At 50.2% G+C, this 21,198-nt stretch overlaps 5 protein-coding genes across 6 annotated transcripts; 3 read left to right on the forward strand and 2 right to left on the reverse strand.

The window, feature by feature from the left end:
- Positions 1-276: 276 nt before the first annotated feature.
- L3040_002510 (uncharacterized protein) lies at positions 277-3,157 on the forward strand (the record flags this gene model as incomplete). The annotated part of the gene is made up of 6 exons (XM_007290677.2): positions 277-421; positions 616-776; positions 831-925; positions 1,027-2,037; positions 2,092-2,232; positions 2,299-3,157. 6 exons carry the CDS (start codon positions 277-279, stop codon positions 3,155-3,157), a joined length of 2,412 nt encoding a protein of 803 aa, XP_007290739.2.
- Positions 3,158-3,932: 775 nt separating this feature from the next.
- On the forward strand, positions 3,933-4,655 carry L3040_002511 (40S ribosomal protein eS19; the record flags this gene model as incomplete). Its single annotated transcript, XM_007290676.1, has 4 exons — positions 3,933-3,965; positions 4,125-4,188; positions 4,248-4,576; positions 4,626-4,655. The coding sequence occupies 4 exons, from the start codon at positions 3,933-3,935 to the stop codon at positions 4,653-4,655; spliced, it is 456 nt and encodes a 151-aa protein (XP_007290738.1).
- Positions 4,656-6,453: 1,798 nt separating this feature from the next.
- Positions 6,454-8,291, forward strand: L3040_002512 (uncharacterized protein; the record flags this gene model as incomplete). Of its 2 annotated transcripts, XM_007290675.2 has the most annotated exons (2): positions 6,454-7,010; positions 7,085-8,291. In XM_007290675.2, 2 exons carry the CDS (start codon positions 6,454-6,456, stop codon positions 8,289-8,291), a joined length of 1,764 nt encoding a protein of 587 aa, XP_007290737.2. The 2 variants fall into 2 exon arrangements, with proteins under 2 accessions (XP_007290737.2, XP_066012571.1); XM_066155582.1 differs by lacking the exon at positions 7,085-8,291 and having other exon boundaries at positions 6,454-7,014.
- Positions 8,292-9,294: 1,003 nt separating this feature from the next.
- Positions 9,295-10,326, reverse strand: L3040_002513 (uncharacterized protein; the record flags this gene model as incomplete). Its single annotated transcript, XM_007290674.2, has 4 exons — positions 9,295-9,323; positions 9,377-9,982; positions 10,135-10,205; positions 10,289-10,326. 4 exons carry the CDS (start codon positions 10,324-10,326, stop codon positions 9,295-9,297), a joined length of 744 nt encoding a protein of 247 aa, XP_007290736.2.
- Positions 10,327-16,250: 5,924 nt separating this feature from the next.
- On the reverse strand, positions 16,251-18,290 carry L3040_002514 (uncharacterized protein; the record flags this gene model as incomplete). The annotated part of the gene is made up of 1 exon (XM_007290672.2): positions 16,251-18,290. One exon carries the CDS (start codon positions 18,288-18,290, stop codon positions 16,251-16,253), a length of 2,040 nt encoding a protein of 679 aa, XP_007290734.1.
- Between the last annotated feature and the right edge of the window lie 2,908 nt (positions 18,291-21,198).

A 21,198-nucleotide genomic window follows, 5' to 3' on the forward strand; every position in this document is an offset into this window, starting at 1 on the left:
ATAAGATAAAGATACTCAAGCCAAAGGGGCAAGATAATCTCTTCTCGATAACCTGTGTCATAGAGAGTGGACGATCGCATTCCATCCTTAAGTACTTTGTTATTGCTCGGTGAGTAATATTTTTACCGGTACCGGTACTTGAACCCACCCCGCCAAACCCCGCCGATTCTCAACTCAACTCGGTCGTCATCAAGCTTTACCCGCTACCTGCCCTTCGAGCTCCAACTCCAAATTCTACCGACAACAAATTCGTCATCTCGGCCCTGGCAATTAAGTATGGCAGCGGGCTCTATGACTTCGGGATCTTGGGTCCTTCTGTCGTGCTTGCTGCTTGTAGTGTTCGCTACCCCAGCTGCAGCCTTCGGCGCTGGTAACATCCCCTCGATCGCCCAAATAGAGGGAAGCAATTTCAGACATGGAGGTAAATGAGTTCTTAGCCTTTCCTTCAAAAACTGCCCGTGAAGTTTTGGCATAGCGAGTAAGCTAGAGGCTTTTCACATTCCTATGGTTTCGGAAATAGACCTCTCGGCATCATACGATCTGAGAGAGCTTCATGGGCACAGTGCAGATATCGCTCTGGACTTTCCCTCCATACCTCGGCTAATGAAACATCAGATATCGAGGATATGCTCAAGACTATTGCTTTCATTCGGGGTCACAAGTGGACTTCTATGATGGTAAAGCGAGTTTACTTTGGAAACTGGCTCCGTGACTACTCTCAAGCCGTTGATGTTGGTTCCTTGAAAGGCGTTTCAGCACCCACCATTCGAATTCTTGTAAGTTAATTGGCTTCTGTCGTCTGCAAGATATCACTAACCAATGCGTACTAGGTCTGGGTTCTGAGCTTCTTGTCCTTTGGCTATGCCACAGAGGAATTCGAAGTCACAGAAGAGAGACTGGGAACTTATCGTCCTGAGGAGCACATGTAAGCCATGGAAAAGCCCGAATCCCAATCCAGACCTCGGAAAGACTTGTGAAGTATCACGTATTTTTCTCGCAACAGAAATCCTGACTGTCTCGTGCTAGCGACAATCCAAAGGGATACGCCGATGACAAGGATGCAAGACAATATGATTCCCGACTCAGAGGCCCGGTTCAACCCATCGAACTCGAGGTTGATATGAATACCGGAATGAAGAACTACATCGCCAACGAGAGTGGTGGTTGGGCTACTAGTACAGGCTATGTGAAATTCAGCTTGGAAAGAAGCATCCACTTCGGAAGACTCTACACAAATGGTTCTGGCAGCTCCAAAGGCAAAGAGGCCGATCTTTGCGAGGCTCTTCGTTGTCTTGGGCAAGCACTTCATTGCTTAGAAGACTTTGGTGCCCATACCAATTACTGTGAACTTGCCCTTCGCGAATTGGGTTATCGAGACGTATTCCCTCATACTGGCGTTGCCACTGAGATCAACATCAGAGGCCAACACATCTACCCTCTCGTTACGGGCACTTTTGGCGCAGTTGACTTCCTCCATTCCGTTCTCGGAGAGGCCACCGACCACTTCACCCAAACAGAAGTCGAAGAGATGGATCTTGCTCTCAAGGGGGCCGAGCAAGCTCAGGCTGGCAGAGGCACACTCTTTGGCTCAGGTGGCGGCTCGGACTTTGTTTCGCTCCTATCTCAAGTTCCCGGAATGGGTGGCGGCCTTGCCTCAACTGCCAGAAGCCTTCAAGAGTCATCAGCTGAGCAGGAGTACCAAAATACACTGGCGAGAAGTAGAGTTGAGACTTCTTTCGCTGGACCACCTGGTTCCCATCTGGGACAGTCTAGTAATCAAGTTCCTGGAATGAGCGAGAGTTTCGATCCTATCAAGACTTCGAAGCGAATCTACCCTATTCTCGAGTTTAGAGATAAGGTTGTTAAGGCCATCAGTGCTACTATTGCCAAGATTCCAGGCTTGGAGGCTTTGGTTGAGAAAATCAGCGAGAAGCTTACAGTGTTTGTGCTATCGTTGCTGGCACCTTTCATCAGACCCATCATTGATGCTGTCTCCAAGTCTCTCAAGGATGGTTCATCCACTGTCGTCGAAGCCAGGTATGTAGTAGATGCTAGACCGTCGCTTCTTTCACCTACTGACATTTGACATAGCGCTAAACAGCAATTTGAGCCATGGAATGATGCTCACTGCACCAATCCCACGCACTCCATGCTTTCGAAGGATCACTTCTCCAACAAGTTGAATGGCGTTGCAGGCCGTGTGGCCACAACAATTCTTCAATACGTCACACCGTAAGTGCCAAGCCCTCGTCAGCACATTGCCGTCCTCGGATCAATCAAATACTAACACAGAAACAGCCGAGTGCTCTATGCTTGGGAGAACCCTGGTGTTTCCACTGGAGAGGTTATGCGAGATATTCTCCGTGCCTTCCACCATCCCGCTCTCCGCGACGAGCAGTGCGAGCTCCACAGAAACATGTTCAACACGGTCCGAAAGTGGGTAGACGAGCAACCAGATCGTCATCAGCTGAATCAAATCCTAAGCTCTGCCTCTGTTAAAGCAGGCCATAACCACAAAGCCTCTGGCGAGGGTGGTGGCTCCAACTCAAGAGGACTGGATCATGCCCACGATCATGGTGCTCTCGGCGGCCACGGTAAGACCTCCGGATCCATCTGGACCGAGATTCGTAGCCGTGATCTCGGAGCTATGGAAGGGAAAGATGGACGCTCAGCCTCATCCTACTCCTACATGTCCCCATCTTCTCAACCCAACAGCCCAGGAATGATGCACCAGCCGGCTCAATTCGGCTACTCGAACATCGTGCGCCCAGGAAGCTCTAGCTACGACCGTCCAACCTCTTCCCCAGGTGGCCCACCCCCTGGAATCTACCAGCAGCATCGCCCAGAGCACATAAACCCCCCCTATTCTCCTCAGCAGTCACAAGGATCCTTCCAGATCCCGCCTGCCGGCTACTATCCACCGCACGGAGCTCCACCGTACTCACCTTCTAGCGCCCCGTACCCACCTGATCACCAGCAACCAAACTACAGTGGTCCAGGTGCTCCGTACGATCAAGGGCCTGGACCAGGAGGCTTCTATCCAGGACCACAAGGACCACCTCCGCCAGGATGGCAAGCAGGCCCACCACAGCAGCCACCCTATAATGGTGGAGGTGGAGGAGGATATCCTGGTTCTGGATACGGTGGTGGGTACTAAGAATTTACCAAAGTAGGTTTCTTTTCATGATCCAAGTTCAGTCTTTCACACGTTGGTTTTCTGGTGGTGGTACTCAAGCTCGGGGGGTTGGGGGGGTGGGTGCCACTGCTTATTCTGGATGCATTGGGCTGTTGGATGGATGGATCATGGGAAATGGGAGAATGGGTGGTACACTATTACTGAATGCAATGCAATTTTTACTCTAACTCTAGTCCCCTGTAAACAATAAACCGAGAGTCAGAGATGCCTCAGTGTGCATCGAAGGAGATGGAACTCAAAGTCTTCTCTCAGAAGCCTCCAATCTACAGAAGGCCCTTCCATATTCTATTCGGACGTCTAATTTATTAGCGATCATCATAGTCCCCTCTCCCAAAGTCACCAGAAATCTTCCCACGGCGGTATTTTCGTACGGCTAGCCGCCGAAGCAGAAGCTGATGGTGACGGCGCGCCGACTTCCGAATGGTGATTTGCGATGGTGCAAGAGAGAGGAGATACAGGGCTCTAAGACGGAGTGAGACAACAGGTCCTGCCCGCAAGTATTTCACTCTGAAAGCTCGGAACTCTTGCTTGAACACGCTCCATCAAGTTTCCGTGGTATTTCCCCTGGATATACAACATCCATGTCGAACTTCACGTGACATGACCTTGGCTCTGGCTTAGCGCCTCGTCTAAATTTCCAACACACATTCTCAAATGTCGCAAAGGTCATCTCCGTATTGTACACCTCCAACACGACCACAACGACAATCTCTCGAACATCCTGTCCACCGCAAAAATGGCCGGAGGAATCTCAGTTCGCGATGTCGATGTAAGTATAATGAATCTGCCGGTTATAAAATAGAAGGACGGACTGCCACCCGACGATATGCGCGCATCACGTCGAACTCTCGAATACAATTGAGCAGGAGTGAGGGGGTCGCAAAGACCTCTGCTGACGGAATAATGCTGATTCGATGGGTTTTCTCAGGCGCAAAAGTTCATTGAGGCATACGCTGCCTTCTTGAAGAGACAGGGAAAGCTTCCTATCCCAGGTATGAGCGCGCATTTCCTTCGCTCGCAGAATCTCTCATGCTGATACTTCCCTCCCTAGGTTGGGTTGACACCGTCAAGACCGGCCCAGCGAAGGAGCTCCCACCTCAATCCATCGATTGGTTCTACGTCCGCGCTGCCTCGATCGCCCGCCACGTCTACCTCAGAAAAACCGTCGGTGTTGGACGTCTTCGCAAGGTTCACGGCTCCACCCGCAACCGTGGATCCCGCCCATCCCACCACGTCGATGCCTCCGGAAGCGTAGACCGCAAGGTCATGCAAGCTCTTGAGAAGATCGGTGTCTTGGAGCAGGATGAGGACAAGGGAGGTCGCCGTATCACACAATCTGGACAGCGTGATTTGGATCGGATTGCTCAAACCACCGTCGAGGTAATGTGAAATGCCACTGGTTCTTTCGGACGAGACTAAAATTTTGCAGGCTGACGAGAGCGAGGATGACGACGAGTAAATACACTGCATTTGGGTCGTTTGGGCTTGGGTCTTGCTGCATGGAAGCACGGTGTACAAGGAATAAAAAATTCTAAAGCCAGAGTGCATGTCTGATCTCACCCACAATCTCAAAATCTTCCTGTATTCTTGTGATCCCTAGCTGATGTTCTTGGAATTCTCAAGTTGCTCGATATCAGATCTGATGTAGTCTTCTTTTGCTGATACCGGAACCATCGGAGGTGAGAGAGCCCTGGTCGTTATTATCGAGTTCGTGTTGTGTGCTCTGCTCAGATGCATTTTTTTGGTTGGCACAAAGCAGGCGGTAGTTGGTGCCAATGCCTCAGCCTGCAGGATGCAAGAGAGCAACCAATCAACTGCCCTTAATACCCTTTCCTGGTATGAATGTCTGGCCTATCTCGGGCCCTCTCTGGACCTCTACCTGCCTTAATTGAGATCTACTCCAGATGCTGAAAACGCTGAGTGCTTGCTTTTCTTCCTTCCCTCTCATACGCTAGCAACGTATGTTGTCGAGGAAAAAACTGGGTACGCGCCGCTCCTCGTATACTACAGTGGTCGGCTAAGGAGTCTCTCCTACCCGTATCCGGGCCCCTTTTGGGTCCTTATCTGATATGATTTTTATTTACAGTAAGCTTGTACTTGGGCGTCAAAGGCCTGTCTGAGACTCGCGGCGTTCTCAGTTTGGATATATTTGCTTTCATCTATCAGTTGACCTCGGTTTGGAGTTGCCTTTTGCCGTGACTGTATAACTCAAACTCTAGAGTTTACAAGTCGCGCTTTATTTTTGTAATCCTATGTCTGAAGGAAAGGCCCGATCAATAATAGCTCTGTTATACTGTATTGAGTTATTTTCTGAAGAATTGTTCTGCTCGAATTGCATGTAACTGTGATTTGGCACGTCCCAGTACCGATGAGAGGTCCCAGAGCGGCAGGCTCTCGTCTGCAACCCGCTTGACGGAAATCAATACAGTTACTACTACTACTACTATTACCTGCCTTAGTTGGAGTTTCAACTGCAGTACTCGCCCATAGTCTGTTCTTCAAATCCCGGCATGTCGAGTTTGAAGCGAGGAGCATTGCCCAGAGTAGTAGCGGAACGGTGCCCTTCACCTGTTTTCGACAAAAACCTCAAGAGTACGAATCGTTATTCACGCTGGGTTCTCGAGGGAGGAGATTACTATCGGGTTTCAAGTAGAGAGAGTTGAGAGGTGATGTTGTAAGACGGGGAAGGTGATCAGCCGTGGTGGGTCAGACGAACGCCGAGTGAAGGAGGAAGAAATTCACCAGCGAAAGGTTCGGCATCCTAGCTTATAATCCCCACGGCGCTGTTCTTTTCTCGAAAATCACCTCTTCTTTGCAATTCTCAACCACGACCTTCCTCTTCAACTCTCAACCACAATCATCAAGTCTAGAGAGATTGTCTCGCCTCAATCTCGACTTAGCACCAACGACTGTGAAGCTTCGCCATCGCTCTGCTACTGCTCAAGTAGAAGTACTCCCCGTTGCTTTGCAATTCTATAAGTAGGGTAAGCAAATCCCGGGAAGGTGAGTTGGTCGGGTTCCTCTGACGCGCCGCGCGCCTTCCCAGAACGAAACACGCCAAAACACGCGAAGCGAGCACCAGTTCGCCTTTGCCCGCGCTTTCTTTAAGAACACTCCGCGTCAAACCTCTACTACTTTTGCCTTTCACCACTTCACCACCCACGCACAACACCTCCTCACAACCTTACAACCCCACCACCAGTACTTCCTTCTTGCCTTTGCTGTCTTCTGCTCATGAAGAATCCCTAACATCGAAGATGGCCCGCCACTCAAGCAAGAAGAAAGTTACTGACACTCGGGGACGTGATCGCCGTCAAGAAATAATTGACATCGGAGACACAGACGACGAGCCTGCCCCCCTTGAAGCTCCTCGATTCCCACAGACCTCCACCGTGAAGAACAAGAACAAGAACAAGACGCGAGCACCACCACCGACAACGGACAATGACTCTGAAGAACCTTCCGACGATGAAGACGAGCTGGCGTATCAGGTCGTACCAGTAGTGCAGCGAGTAAAGAAGCCCTCCCTGGCTGATATTCGCAAGGAGAAAGATGTCCTCGTAGCCCTTCGAGCTACGGCGGCTCTTCTATCTTCATTGGGAGACAAGGACGAGATTGAGAGAATCATCAAACTCCCTGGGTCTAGAAACAATGATGAGCTCTTGGATTGCCGAGCAAAACTCGTTGCCTTGCTTTCTCCGCCAGCACCAGAGAGCGCGCAGCAAGGTGAAACGCCAGAGATAATTCACCTTTTCGACCAGTACTTCGCCCACCAAGGCCCAAATAGGGAACTATACATCCTTCGTCCCGTTGAGTAAGTCTAGCTTTATTCTCACTTGATCTGCAAGATTTACCTTCAAGCATTTACTAACTTCTTTCTTCAACTAGGGTGATTCAAGGCAATATGCGCCTCGCCCGAGGCAAAGTCGCCGGCTTTGTTCGTCACCAAGGCGACAGCTTTCCCCTCAAATACGCCCTTCCAGGATGGATGGCGTGCAACGAGCCACACCCCAACGTCCTCGACTCCGCTTTGTGGACGAAAGAGGTTCAAAGATGGGGCGAATTTCACAATCATCATTTCCCTGGCCATCCCTTCGAGAAGCGTCACGGTAAGGAAAAGGGACACGCTAGTGCCTCTCACGTTGAGATCCGCCTCATGCTCTGGTACGCATGTGAGAAAACGAAGGAGATTGCAGGAGACAAGCCAGTCAGAGCGCTTCTAGGAGAGATCTGGCGCTTGCGCAATTTCGCCCAGGATATCGAAGCCGAGGTCTTCCTTACCAGAGCACCATGCAACCCTTGCCTGGAAATCAAGAAGCTCATCGAAGAATATACCGGCATCAAATTCAACATTCGAGTCATGCAGAACCTCGGCGAACTCGAGCCCGTAAAAAACAAAACAGGCTGGATTACATTCGATAGATTTGCCTCGCAGATCGAGGATCAAGATGGGCACCGTGGTTTCAGTGAGGACATCGAGACTGTAGGACTTCACAACCAACGTCGACGCAATGTGCTTACGGAAGGGATTGAAATCGTGGAGCGAGAGAACACCACCGAGGTGATCGAGACGTACGATGAGGGCCTCCGCAACTCTGCTATCCAAGTCGTTATTCCAGCCCAAAGCAGAGCTGGGCCTCGTAACGATTCTTCATGGACAGACTCAAGCCCCGTTCAACACCGTCAACAGCAACCTAAGAACCCGCGCTCAGTCTCCACTACCACAACCTCAGTCACGCGACGCATCCAGGGCTTCCAATTCCAGCCCGCTAGCTCGCAAGAAAAGCGATACCAGCCAGCTCCTCCAAGCTCTCAAGGGAAGCACCATATCGACCTCGCTCCCGATTCCGAGTCCGAAGAAGACCCCGAGTATCGCCCCCCCGGAAGTCAGCGAACCAAGACGACGACCAAGACGACAGTCAAGATCAATAGTGCGAGCACAGCATGTCCTGATTTCGGTGCCGAGGCACGAAAGCAGGCTGAACGGCTCAAACGCCAAAGGGAGAAGAAGAATAAGAAGCGAGCCAGAGAGCCAGAGATGGCCTCGTCCACTCATGCGCCGAAGAAGTCTCGCAACCTGAGGTTCGAAGACTAGGTGCGAGCGGCTCATGCATCTTCAAGGTCATCATCCATTTCCTTCCTCTAGTATCAACCATCCTGGTTTGGAAAGAGGCATGCTAGGCTAGATAGAATGAGATGAAACGTGGAAGCTTTGGCCTGGCCTGGTCTGGATCTGTCTCTGTATGTAATGCATGTAATGTCAATATATCGTTGGCATTACAAAGAATTGGCATGCATCTACATATATACCAAATCCCTCACTCCTCCCTCGCTCCCTCCCTCCTTCCCTAGCCCACTCGTTTCCATTCCTTTCAACATCATCGAAATGGGTACTTACCTAGGCTGTACAGCTAGCTAGCGATACATGCGGCGCAAACGAGTCACGATCCTGTCAAATCACGCAGTCACATATTCCCTTAAGCTGTTTTTCTTGCTGCTTTTCTCTCTCTGCCACTGACTCCCCCTCTAAATCGGTAGAAGCGTTACGCATAATGGCGGCCTTACAACATAGATACTATCAGATGAGATCCCTTCTCGAAGAATTCCCAATCGTTTTTCGAGCTCTTTGGTGGTGGTAGGTAACAGCTCTTATTGACAGCTCTTCAGGTCCGGCGGTTGAGAGTTTAGTCTGGCTGAGTTACTTTGGATGGTGAGTAGTTTGTGACTTTTGAAAACCTGGGTGGGAAGGGGGGATTTGTGAGTGGGTAGATAGGTTGGGTTTGGTGTAACTTTAGATGTTGAAAGGGACTTGATGTGATAGGAGGGTTTTGAGCTAAGTTGTGAGATAAGGGCAAGAGGTTGTCTTATTATAAAGGGCTGGGTCTGCATTAATACGCCTCACCAGGCTTCACCAGGCTTCACCAGGCTTCCTGTGCAAATAAATGTTGCTTGATGTCTTAGACGATCGTCACAAAGGGTATTCAAATTTAGACGTGAAGTAATACATTTTCTACGGCTTAAACTAGAAATGGAGATGTCGTATCACTCGTAGTTTTATTTACAGCCGTGAGTGAGTGTTTATTCCCATTGCAATGCAGTCACAAGTGACTGTTGATGATATCCACAACTGCACCAGTTAGCGACGCTACCCACCAAAGACATTCACGAGGGGAAACTTACAAGCGGGCTTGAGGGAAGCACCTCCAACCAAGAACCCATCGATATCAGCCTGCTTAGCCAGATCTTTGCAGTTCTTCTCGCTCACACTTCCACCGTAGATGATTCTCGTCTCCTCGGCCGCCTTCTCGCTCACCTCCTCCTTCAGCCACTTACGAATGGCAGCGTGAACCTCCTGCGCCTGCTCCGTGCTGGCAACCTTTCCAGTCCCAATAGCCCAGATCGGCTCGTACGCAATGACAATCTTGCTCCAGTCCTGCACCTTGTCCTTGATAGCCTTCAGCTGCGCAGTCACGACCTTGATGGTTAGGTTGCTCTCGCGCTGCTCCAGAGACTCGCCGCAGCAGAAGATGACGCTGATGCCACCGTCGAGCGCAGCCTTGGTCTTGCTGGCGACGAAGGTGTCGTCTTCTTGCAGGATGACGCGGCGCTCCGAGTGGCCCAGGAGGGTCCAGCCGATGTTGCTGTCCTTGAGCTGTTCGACGGAGATCTCGCCGGTGAAGGCGCCGTTAGGCTTGTCGAAGACGTTCTGGGCGGCGACTTCGAGGCCGGGCTTGAGATGCTCGCGGGCGAGGAGGAGGTAGAGGGAGGGAGGGGCAATAACGACCTCTAATTTTTGTTCGCAGATTAGCAGATATTCACGCAAAGTCTGAAGCTGTTTGTTTTGATAGACGTGGTTGGAAGCTATTCAGCAGACCAAAAATCATGCTCTGGCTGTGTGACGGGTAGCTTCAAGGCAGCAGTAGAACAGGACTCCTGACCAGTGTTGGGGTCCAACTTGGCCTCATTGATAACTGAAATGATCTTCTTGATCTGCTCGACTGAGCCGTTCCTATTATATCCCATGGGTTCAGCTTCTCGCCATCAAGATTTCAGCCCCTCTAGCCCACCCCCACCAACCGAGGGGTTACTGACATCTTGAAGTTACCACCGACGAAGAACTGGCGAGGCATGATTGCGGTTATGGACAGAGGAATAGCTGGAGCGAGTTTGTAGGAGTGAGTTAGCAAAGAATTTTTGAAGTTTGCAAATGGATTGATGGACTTGATCAAGTCGGAGCTATGTACGAGCTATAGTTGTTGTGGTTCCATAGGCGGGGCAGTTTTGCCCCGCCAAAAAGAAGGAGCCGTGGAACAGCCGAAAAGTCTCGCTAAGGGTCTTCAGATCATATGATCCTGTCTGTCTTCCTGTTGTTTTCCTGAGGATCATATCCCACGCGTTATTATGCGTAAAAGAACAACGTCGCTCGGATGGTGTTTGGACGAAATCAACGGCTGATGAGACTGAATATTCCTCAGTCATCCTATTGGCCGCCGAAAAGGCAAAGATGGATCGTCGGCTTCGGAGGTACCGACTCCATTCTTCCCGTGAAGGATGAGCTCAGTATCCTGTCTTGGAAGCTGGGTAGAATCTCTATCTACGGAGTCGAGTCCAAGTTCTCGAGGCTCCTAATTTTTCACCGGTATACCGACAACGATGTACCATTCCGGTTCAGTACCTACCTTATGGTCACATCTTGCGAGGTCGCATCTAGATATGCCTATCCAGGACGGGCTGGATCTCGAAGGATTGCTTCAATCGCTTCTCGGGACGTCCCCTGAAGCTTTCTCCTTACAGGATCTATTGTCTCTTTGGATGTTAGCGATGAGGAAGCCGCTAATTCCGAAAGCAGCACGTCCGGAAGCATACTCTCGAATATAAGTTTCGAGCAACGAATCCGTCTGATCCTCTCTTACTTGTTTCGAGATCACTACGCGTGCCATTGCATCCGCTCTTATCTGGTGATATTCTCAAAGTCGCTGAACGCTTGTGGACTTGGTCTGGTATTAATACCGGTCTCAGAACGGCCCCCCTTCTCAATCTGGGCTCTATCCTTCGAACAAGCGTCACTTCTCCTGTGGAAATCGCTGGGCATATCTGAAGGCATAATATCACCTACCTATGCTGGTCACAACAGTCGTCGTTGTGCCTTGATCTGTACAGCACGAGGCTATTGTGGCAGATTCTTTGCCACGACTCTTCAATTTCAACTCATCCGACCTATTTTCCTCTCTACCCAGGTTTACCGACGACTTACTCGTTTCGATTTGACACTCTTTTGAATTGCATTCTGGGGTATAATAAGGTGATATTAGGTCGATCCAAGAGAAGATTACAGCTGCGCAAGGGTTTGGCCCTTGGAAGATCGATTTGATGGATTGTATATAAACCCTCAGCTTTGCACGTCTCCGTACCCTTTGGGAGGTCCCATGACGAGGAGCGCATGCTACGCTTATAGTCCGCCAGACTTTAATAAATACAACCAACCGACGACTCGACCCCACGCCTATCCTGGGATATCGCCCTAAGCCAAAGCACGAGGCTCTTCAGAACTATGGCTTGCGAAGCCAATGGTTACCGATGAGGATTTTCAGTCATCAATTTGGCAGCCAAGAATGCAAAGAATAGGTGGATTCCGCAGTTCGAATGTCCCCCGCATCATATTGCCAGCGGCGAACTCGCATTAAGCGAGACGCATAGCCAGCAGCTTGTGCGATTTGTGGCATCCGCTCCAATACCCCGGCATTCATGCAAGAAACGCCCTCAGAGCGAAGGCGGTCTCCTGCACTCCCATCAACACGCTCACGGAAAAAGACAGCTCACCTACAGCACATAATCGTTTCTCTTGGGACGAGCAAATCAGAAGGTAACCGAAGCGAGATGGTTCGGTGCTACTTTTACTAATCCATGGCATTGCTTCGGATGAGAAAGATTTTCAAAGTCATGTCGTCAAATTATGAGCCTTTTACTGCCTTCTTAGTCCATGAAACATTCATCGAACCAAAACCATGCAGGATGTCAATCGAGCGACATGAAAATCCTCCTCTCATACCCCAAAACGCCAAACACGAACTCCAGGTCCTTGTGAAAACCTTCACAGCGCCATCATTTTCAAACCCTCCTCTTTGCTCTTTGCGGTCCCATCGAGAGGCATGAAGGATGGAAAACAGCATCCAGCAGAGAACGGTCAATTATCAGCCGTCCAAGCTTGATGTGCTAGAGGGTAGCGTCGCGCTGGAGCAGTTGGTGGAAAAGGGCGAGAGTCTCTAGGTGTTACTCGGCGGGCTCCGATGCCTCGAGGAGTCTCTCTCGATGGGCGACCGAGATCGGAGTAGTCTTGCCTGGCCTCGATCGGTCTCGCGTACTCGAGCCGGATCTCGCTATGTCTCCTTTCGAAGAGCTTGGGCCTCTCAAGTGGCCTTCGCTCAAAATCGCTGGCTCGACAATCCAACAGGTGTGGTCTTGGTTCGAGCGGTCTTCGTTCAAAATCAAGTTGTCTTCGATCAAGTTCAATCGTTCTACGATCAAGTCTTCTCCGTTCAAGTTTCCTCCTTCAGTCTCCTTTTGATCAAGCTCCCTTCGGTTGAAATCCCTCCGGCTGATGTATTCTTCAGCCTGCCGTTGTCTGTTGATAATAAAGCTATCCTCGACCGAGCGCAAATCATTAACAACATGGTGGTCATTGATTTATCGAGGAGGCTTGATTATTCTGGGACGCTCGGCATAGTGCGGCTCCATACGTGCATAGGACACAATGTTCCTTGGCTCAATGATACGTTGAATGACAGGTCGAATGATCTGTGGTAGTTTTTGAGCAACTCTATCAGTAAAACCGAATCTCTCCGCCATCGCATCTTCTTTTCCAGCCTGATATGCCGAAGTGATGGAATCAATGGCCGGAATGGCAAGAGGGGTTTCTGGAGCGTAAGGTCGCTGTTGAAAAGGCTGTTTGACGCCAAATGCCTCGCGACGACGGTCAGGAGACGTTGAACGAGCCTCAAGGTAGTACTTTGGGCGATGTCTGCTGTGGCTTCGGGTGGGTCCCTTGCTGTGCTTCCTTTGCTGGCAGGCTTGCGACCCGTGCGAGCTGATGCGATGCGATGCGATGCGTTACAAGGAACTAGACATAAACAAACAGGCATATATATATAGCTAAGAAATATATATATTCCTTCACCAACGATAATGATGATCTCGGAACGCGGAACGAACGACAAGGGAAAGAAATGCATTCGTAGGTCTTCAGAGAGAGAGAGATGGAGAGTTGGTTGGTTATCCAGAGAGAGAGGGGGGAAGGGGGTGGGGCGGGGTGAAGAAGCTTATACTAAGCTGGTAAAGTACGCAGCTAGATACCTAGAGGAGGATGCAATTTTCCATCTATTGCCTGGCCCGGCGTATGAATGCGGATAGATAGATGGGTAGGAATCGGACGTTTGAGAGTTGAAACTGCACTGCTCTCCTTCTGCTATAAGTATAGATAAGCGAGCGCACACCGGTTCTTTTCCCGCCTGTATGAAAAAAAATTAGCATGAAATAAAATTCTTCTCATAAGCAAAAAGGGCCAAAAAGATATATGCACATATATATATATAATCGTGTCACTGTATACTTGAACACGAAAAGGTCAACCAGTAGCAAGAAAACATAAAAAAGTAATGGGGAGATAATCTTGGAATTGAACCAAGTGAAACTTGTTGGACAAACTGGGAATCGAACCCAGGACCACTCCCACGTGTGACGTTGCCAGGCGACGCTGCATGCTAAGGGAGTATTATACCACTAAACCATATGCCCGGTTACTGAATCCATTTATCGGATTCGATAGGAAGGCGGCGAGAATGCTGTTATGTATTGATACTCAAAATTTTCGCGGGCCAAGAAGGAAAGACGGTGTGTGTGGTAGACGGAATCATTTACCCGATTGGTTGAGGCTCGGGACGCTTAAGGCGCCGGCGGGTGGGGTTGCAGGAGCGAGTGCTCACTTACGGAGTACAGAGTAAACGAGACGAATATCTACGTACCGGGAGACCGAAAGCTGCAAGTAATTGGCTGCGCAACAAGACGCTTTGCGATTTCTATATTTTTATGGGTGCAAGCTGGGGTTTCTCTGCAATGTTCGAAATGCCTATTTATTGCCTTGGACATCCTCGTCGACGGAGCTTCATCCATTGGAAATTCCTCCTCGGAGTCGATGCTTGCATATTAGACTATGGGAATCTCTTCTCGGAGAGAATGCTATACGTCTAGTAGCGTTGTATGCTACCTCTTTTGACCTCCACCCGGGTAGTCCAGGTTGTTCTGAAGATTCAGATGAATCCTCTCTATTCGCAGGTTCTCACCGGACCGCGAAGAAAAGATTGTGGCATAGATCCTCTACAGCACTTAAATAAGAACTAGATTCGGGAAATCCGTCAAAACTTCATTTAAAAGAGTAGCTCAGATTCCAGGATGCCGTGACCTAGCACAGCGCGTTCATAATGCATATCATATTCCCGACGGAGTGTAGTAATACAATCCAGTAAGCCAGTAAGTAGCAACACCCTTTCGGACCAAAGGCAGCAGATTTGTAAAGCAAACGACGAACAGTCTCTCAAATATGAAACCTAATACATACATACATACATACATACATACACACATACTACGTACATGCATACATACATGAATATCGATCTCTAACCTAGCCCACGCATATAGCGACGAAACCTCCCCATATAACCAATCAATCAATCCCCCAATAAAAGAGACGAATATCTTCTTCGGCAGAGCATACCTACCTCTCCCTTACCCGTCTACATACAAGAGACATAGATATCAACGCGCCTTCCAAAATAAATCGGCCAGCACCGCCGTAAAGCTCTTATGCGCCTCGATCGATGCAGTAAGTACCACTACCGGTACATGTGGCGCAAGCGTCAACTGAACCTACCGTACCCACATAGACATACCGGTACACACATCCCCATCCCCCCTCTCAAAAAATAGAAAAAATAAGTTCACCACTCAATCAGTCACCCTCTTCCCTCTTCCCTATTCCTTTACATCTCCCCCTCTCCCCCTCTTCTCTTCCCTCCTCCCCCCCCTCAAGCCCACAACCCGCGACTAGGATCTGATCTACTCCCTAAACCTACTCCTTACATCTACCCCTTATACCTACCCTGTATACCTACCTCGTATATAAACATGAACATGAAAATAAAAGGGAAAATAAAAGGGAAAAAAAAAAAACAAAAAACATCACGCTCCGCATCTTCTCCGCCTCAAGGTTCGAGGCTGGAGAATCTTGGATACAACCGATACAACCGGTAGAGATCTGGTTGGTTGGTGTTCCTCACACAAACACACTACCGGTATGTTCGTATGCATCCTGCTTATTGAGACTCACATCTCGTGTCAAGTGAAATTTAGCAGGTTGGAAGCCCCGGCGCACCCATCAATCCGCAGGTATAGCAGCGAAGCTAATACGACGGTGTAGCCTCACAATCGATGCTCCAACAAAGTACCCATAGCTCACATGTATACGCATGGGAATAGACTAGACACACGGGTAAAGAACTCTTAGTATTTATCTCTTCTTCTTCTCCACCACAACTACTCGCATGATCTATCCATCTATCTATAGCTCCGCAAACCCCTAACCCACACATCAATTCATCCATACACAAACACAGCACACACCACAAGCTTCCCCATCCTCTCAACTCAAAAACGACCTGTACACAGACAACACAAGCCAGCCAACAACTCCATCCTTTCAATCCCGACAGGCTTCTAGCGTGAAGGATATTAGCAATTGCCCCATCGCCGTCAGCCATCTTGCTCATTCCCCCAACATCACCAGAGGGAAAAGAAGAAGGGCTCCAATCGAATGAGGTACCCGTACGCAGTAAAAACACCGAAACAGCCAACACAACAAAACAGCAGAGAAAGGCAACATCGGCAGCAGAGGGTATCGTGATCGTGCCGGGGTGCCGACGATATAAAACACACATGACAAAGACGATTGGGAGCAGAAAAGGCAATGTACAAAGGGCCGGTGTCTCTCTCCATTACAGCATCACCTCAACGGCTGCTTGACATCCTGGACGCCATTTGCAATCACTTCTCTCAGAGACCAGCGAGGCGGGGTAACGACGCCTTGGAGACCATTGGCCCGGCGCCACTCGTCTTCCATTTCCGGGGACACGCCATCTGGAAGGTTGTCTGCTCCACCTGCAATACCGGTGGAGAACTTGAGCTGTAGGATGTTGCCAATCTCGTCACATGCGGCGAGCAGGCGGTCCATGTCGTCCTTGTTATGGGCGGCGGAGACACAGAAGCGGGCGCGGGAGGAGACAAGCGGGGTGGCAGGATATCCAACGATAACGACGGAGATCTTGCGGCGGAGCATTTCGTGGGAGAAAGCAGGCATCTTAGCAGGGTTGTAGAGCATGATTGGGATGATGGGGGAATCGTCGTGACCATAAGTGATGTAACCAAGACGCTTTAGTCCTAAGCGAAGGTAACGCGAGTTGAACGCAATACGTTGCAGACGCTCCTCTCCTTGTCCTGGGCAGGTTTCGCCGGAAATAATCTTGAGAGCGCTGAGGATTTGCATCAGGACTGGAGGGGTGGGTGATTCGCCATAGATGGTAGCAGCATTTGTGGAGCGGAGCTTGTCAATGATATGCTTCTCTGCCGCGACGTAACCGCCATTAGCACCGAAGGACTTGGTCAAGGTTCCCATAAGAATGTCGACCTCGGCAGGATCAATGTTGAAGTAGTCACAGACGCCACGGCCGCGAGGTCCAAGAGCACCAATGGAGTGAGCCTCGTCAACGAAGAGGCTGTACTTGTATCGCTTCTTTAGCTTCAAAAGACCGGGCAAGTCGCACATGGTTCCTTCCATAGAGTAAAGACCCTCGACAACTACCAAAATCTTCTTCCACGGTCGGTGAGTTCTGGGCTGTCCCTGCGAGATGACTTCACGAAGCTTTTGCTCGAGGTCATGCATGTCGTTGTGCTTGAAAGAAGTAATCATAGCCCCAGATAGACGAGCTCCAATGCGAATAGAAGCGTGGTTTAGCTCATCAGAGATGATGAGAGAGCCCTTGCCTACCAGAGCTGGGAAAGAAGTAGCGTTCGTGGAGAATCCCATGGAGAAGACCATAGCAGATGGCTTGCCGACGAACTTTGCGATTCTGTCCTCGACTTCCAGCGCAAGATCTGAAGTTCCTGCATCAGCACGGGGGCTGGCAGCGCTGATACCGTATTTCTTGATGGTCTCCTCAACAGCATCTGCGCAAGGTCCCTCAGACTGGGCAAATCCAAGGTAGTTGTACGAGCTCATGTTGAGAGTTTCGGTGTAGGTGCCGGTGAACTGGTAGTGCTTGTTGAAGTCAGTCGTCTTACGGTCAATCAATGTCATGTATCGCCCCGGGACTCCGGTGATTGGCCGCGCAAAGCAGTCGTCGATTCGCAACTTCAGTCTCCGCACGTAGAAGTTGTCAAAATCGCTGTTCAGGGCCGCGTACCCATCGGCAGCCTTCAGCTGCCTGTAGTCATCCGGTCTGAAGCGCTTCCCGAAGAAATCTCTGACATGACCGAAAATGATAAGGACGAGGTAGCTGATGTAGGTAGTCAAGAGGTAGTAGTAGGGGGGTTCGTCGAGCACGTGCTCCATTTTTGTGCCTTCCACGTATTGGCTGACATATCGGTGACTCTGGGCGCCCAGAGGCCCAAATTGCGCGTCGATTCTGGCTTGACGTTTGGCTTCTGCGACAGAGGGGGGCTGGAAGAGAGTCGTGGGGGGCTCGTTCATGTTCGGTTCGCCTGCCTTTGCGGTGGACAGCGATATCATAGGGAGAGACAGTGAAGGGGCAGTGATGGAGGGAGACGGGTTGTTGAGCAGATGCTGTTGCTGGGCCGTAATTGCTTGCAAGAGGGCTGCTTGGGCAGTCTGCTGCTCCTTGCTCTTCGGCGACGAGGAGAAGAATGAGGTCAATCTGTTCGCCTTCGCCAACGAGGGTCTCCGGGTGGTGGATCGATCGGAAGGAGGGGGAATGATCGTGGGGTTGGGGCTGCTGGCAAACGGATTTCTAGGAAGTCTTTGAGGCATTGTGTTCGTAGACCGGGGTCTACTGTCGACCAAGAACGTGGGCGATTGTAGGTGGTCTTAGTCCGTAGGACGAGCGGGAAGAGGGAGGAGATGGGAGTACCCAAAGCAAATAAAGACTGGTATTGTTGACTGTCGTACTGTCGTACGTATGCCTTCGAAAGAATGTGTTCCGGAGAGGTGGCCGCGAGAAGGAGGCTGACTCGTCCGCCCGGAGTGTGAAGAAGGTCAAGGATATCTTGAATATAACGGTCTGAATAAGAGCGCGGCTTGTCAGTCTTTAACGTTCTGGAGTGCAGGCAGTATGAAGATCGGCGACGGACAGAGAACAATGCATCCGGAGAGGGAAGAGAGGGAAGGACGATTCAGGTAGAGGTTCCCAAGAGAAGTTCAGGGGTGAACCTCACTGGCGCTTGGATCGAACGCGAGTTTCAAGCTTCGATTGCCCATCATTGGGTTCATAGAATGTAAGAGATGTGGTATGGGGCATGATAGGATGGATAGTATGGTATGGCAAGGCACCTACCGATAGAAGTATTGCCGATCGATGTTCTGTTCTTCCTTCCTTTCCTTTCGTTCTTTCTTTCTTTCTGCTGGTGGAACGGGGGGATGAGATGGGATAGGATTGGGATGGTATGAGATGAGATGGGACGGAGACGAGACGGATTGGCGACGTTTGTGGTTCGGAGGGGTTGGGCTGTCGGACTCGAGCTCGCGAGGGAGGAGGCGCGGTTGGTTCTGAGGTTGTTCAGGAGGTGAGGTGAGGTAAGGTAAGGTAGAGGTGAGGTGAGGCGCACTCAATGCAATGGAGCGGGCTGATTGACTGGCTGGGCTGGCTGGCTGTCTGGCTGGGTGGCTGGCTACCTTTGCATTTGGCCCCGGGGGACCTTGCTTGCGATGTCTCCGACGAATTGAATGACTGACTTTAGCTTGACTGAGCTGCTCGCGCGAATGACCACAATAAAGTGTTACCGACGACGAGGAACAGGACGAGGACGAGGTTGATGATGGTGACGGGCAGAAGTGAGCGAGTGCAGTGCTGAGGCAGATCCGGAGAAAGAGACACTAGCATGGGAAGTGAGGAGGGGACACGTGACACAGGAGTATAATAACGATCGGCTTTCTTATGGCCGCTACATCCGCGCAATTCCATAAGTTCTTGATCCTGAGGCATACAACACGCCGCTTTACTCGGCGGGGCAAATTGCATCCACCAAGACCGCCGTTAATTCGTTGATTTGTGTCGGTGAAGACCGAGAACCGAGAAAGACTTTGGAGGCGCCGCCGCTTTTCACATCTACCGCAGACTTCTCGGATCCGCGGGTTCTCGGGTGGGCGTCGGGCCTGGTTCGTCTGCCGTCGACTCTCGGTCAGCATGATGAAGAAAAACATCAGACCCAGATGTCCGAACCGGCAGCATAAACGAACGCATTCTTTCATCATCGGTACCCACCGCGTCCGAACACCCCATCTCGATCTTCTCCCGATCGATCAGCGCTGCCATCTGCAATACCAATACAAATACAGTAGTAATAGTGCCGGTAAGTACAGGCATTTGAACTACTACTATTACAAAAATGAATCACTTGTCCCAAACGCCCGTTCCATCTGATCGCCAATCGCCAATCGCCAATCGCCAATCGCATGATCCCTTCCTCTTACTGTATTGTAGTGTCACATCTTCGATTTTACTCTTGATGCGTTTGCAATATATACCCATCCCGTCTAGGCCATCCCCGTCATGCTCCTCGGTAGTCACCCCTAGCTGACCGTGACCATCAGGTGATACTTTATATTTCACATCGTGAGAGTTTCGCTCGCTTGGCTAATAGTGGGAGTATCAGCATTTACCCAGACCCCCTTGCTGCATGACTTGGATCTCTCGAATGTACAGTAGTAGTACTATACTACTATACTACTATACTACTATACTACTATACTACTATACTACTACTACTTATGACTACCTCCCGGAGGAAGCTGGTAGCTATTATCGAATTATGGCCAGGCTTCAATTTCCCTTCCAATACCCCTCGAGCCTGCTCTAAGATGCTTTTCTATCGTAAGAGCATCCTTCATTATTACATCGGATTCCGACCGCCATGCCAGCATCCCCCCGACACCTGAAGAGATTCCGGCAAGCTCACCGGCTACGAGCCACCTAGCTAGCTCATGATCGCGGAGAAGTCGATTGCCTTTCGACATCACTTATTTCCTTATCGCATGATTCGAAACCAGGAATTGCGGGCGCTAGGAATCTGCATCGGGAAAAAATCGGCGTATGGGTGTGTCGTCCATTCGCTTGTACCTCCGTACTTAGCCTAGGTACTACTAACTTGGGCCTCGATTGAAGGTTAGGAGGAATTTCCACGTGGTACCTATTACAACGTATTTTCATACTACTATTTTCATGCACCATGGGAGCAAAGCTTGCGGCTGCAGTGAAAGTACCGACAAAGATGGCTGGCTTCGTAGCTGCCGGGAATCATGCCTAGGCAGGATAATCGGCTCCAGGCAAAGAATCGATCGATATCCAGGCCGTACGACCTGCCCATGTTCTGTCACCAAACTCCAAGCCTGCTATCCCGCCCCATTTTTTCCCCCAGATGCAAACGGCCTCGATCTTCTTTCCGAAATCAGCTTCATCGTTTCCATCCACTCATCGGTTTTCTTTCCCTCTCTGACTGCGCTCCCGTGGCGGCCACCACCATTACCTATCCACCGGATCAAGTACTGACCAAAAATATATATACATATATATTTTATTTTTTTCATCTACAACCAAACCAACTCCTATACTCAACAACAATCAATGGTAAAAACTCCCATCATCCTCATTCATCGTCCCATAACCCACCTACCTCTCTCCTCGCTCTCCTCTCTCCCCCACCAACCTCTTCACCCTATCCAA

This window comes from Drepanopeziza brunnea, assembly GCF_022702325.1.
Source record: "Drepanopeziza brunnea f. sp. 'multigermtubi' strain 214-2 chromosome Unknown ctg3, whole genome shotgun sequence".
NCBI classification, from domain to species: Eukaryota; Fungi; Ascomycota; class Leotiomycetes; order Helotiales; family Drepanopezizaceae; genus Drepanopeziza; species Drepanopeziza brunnea.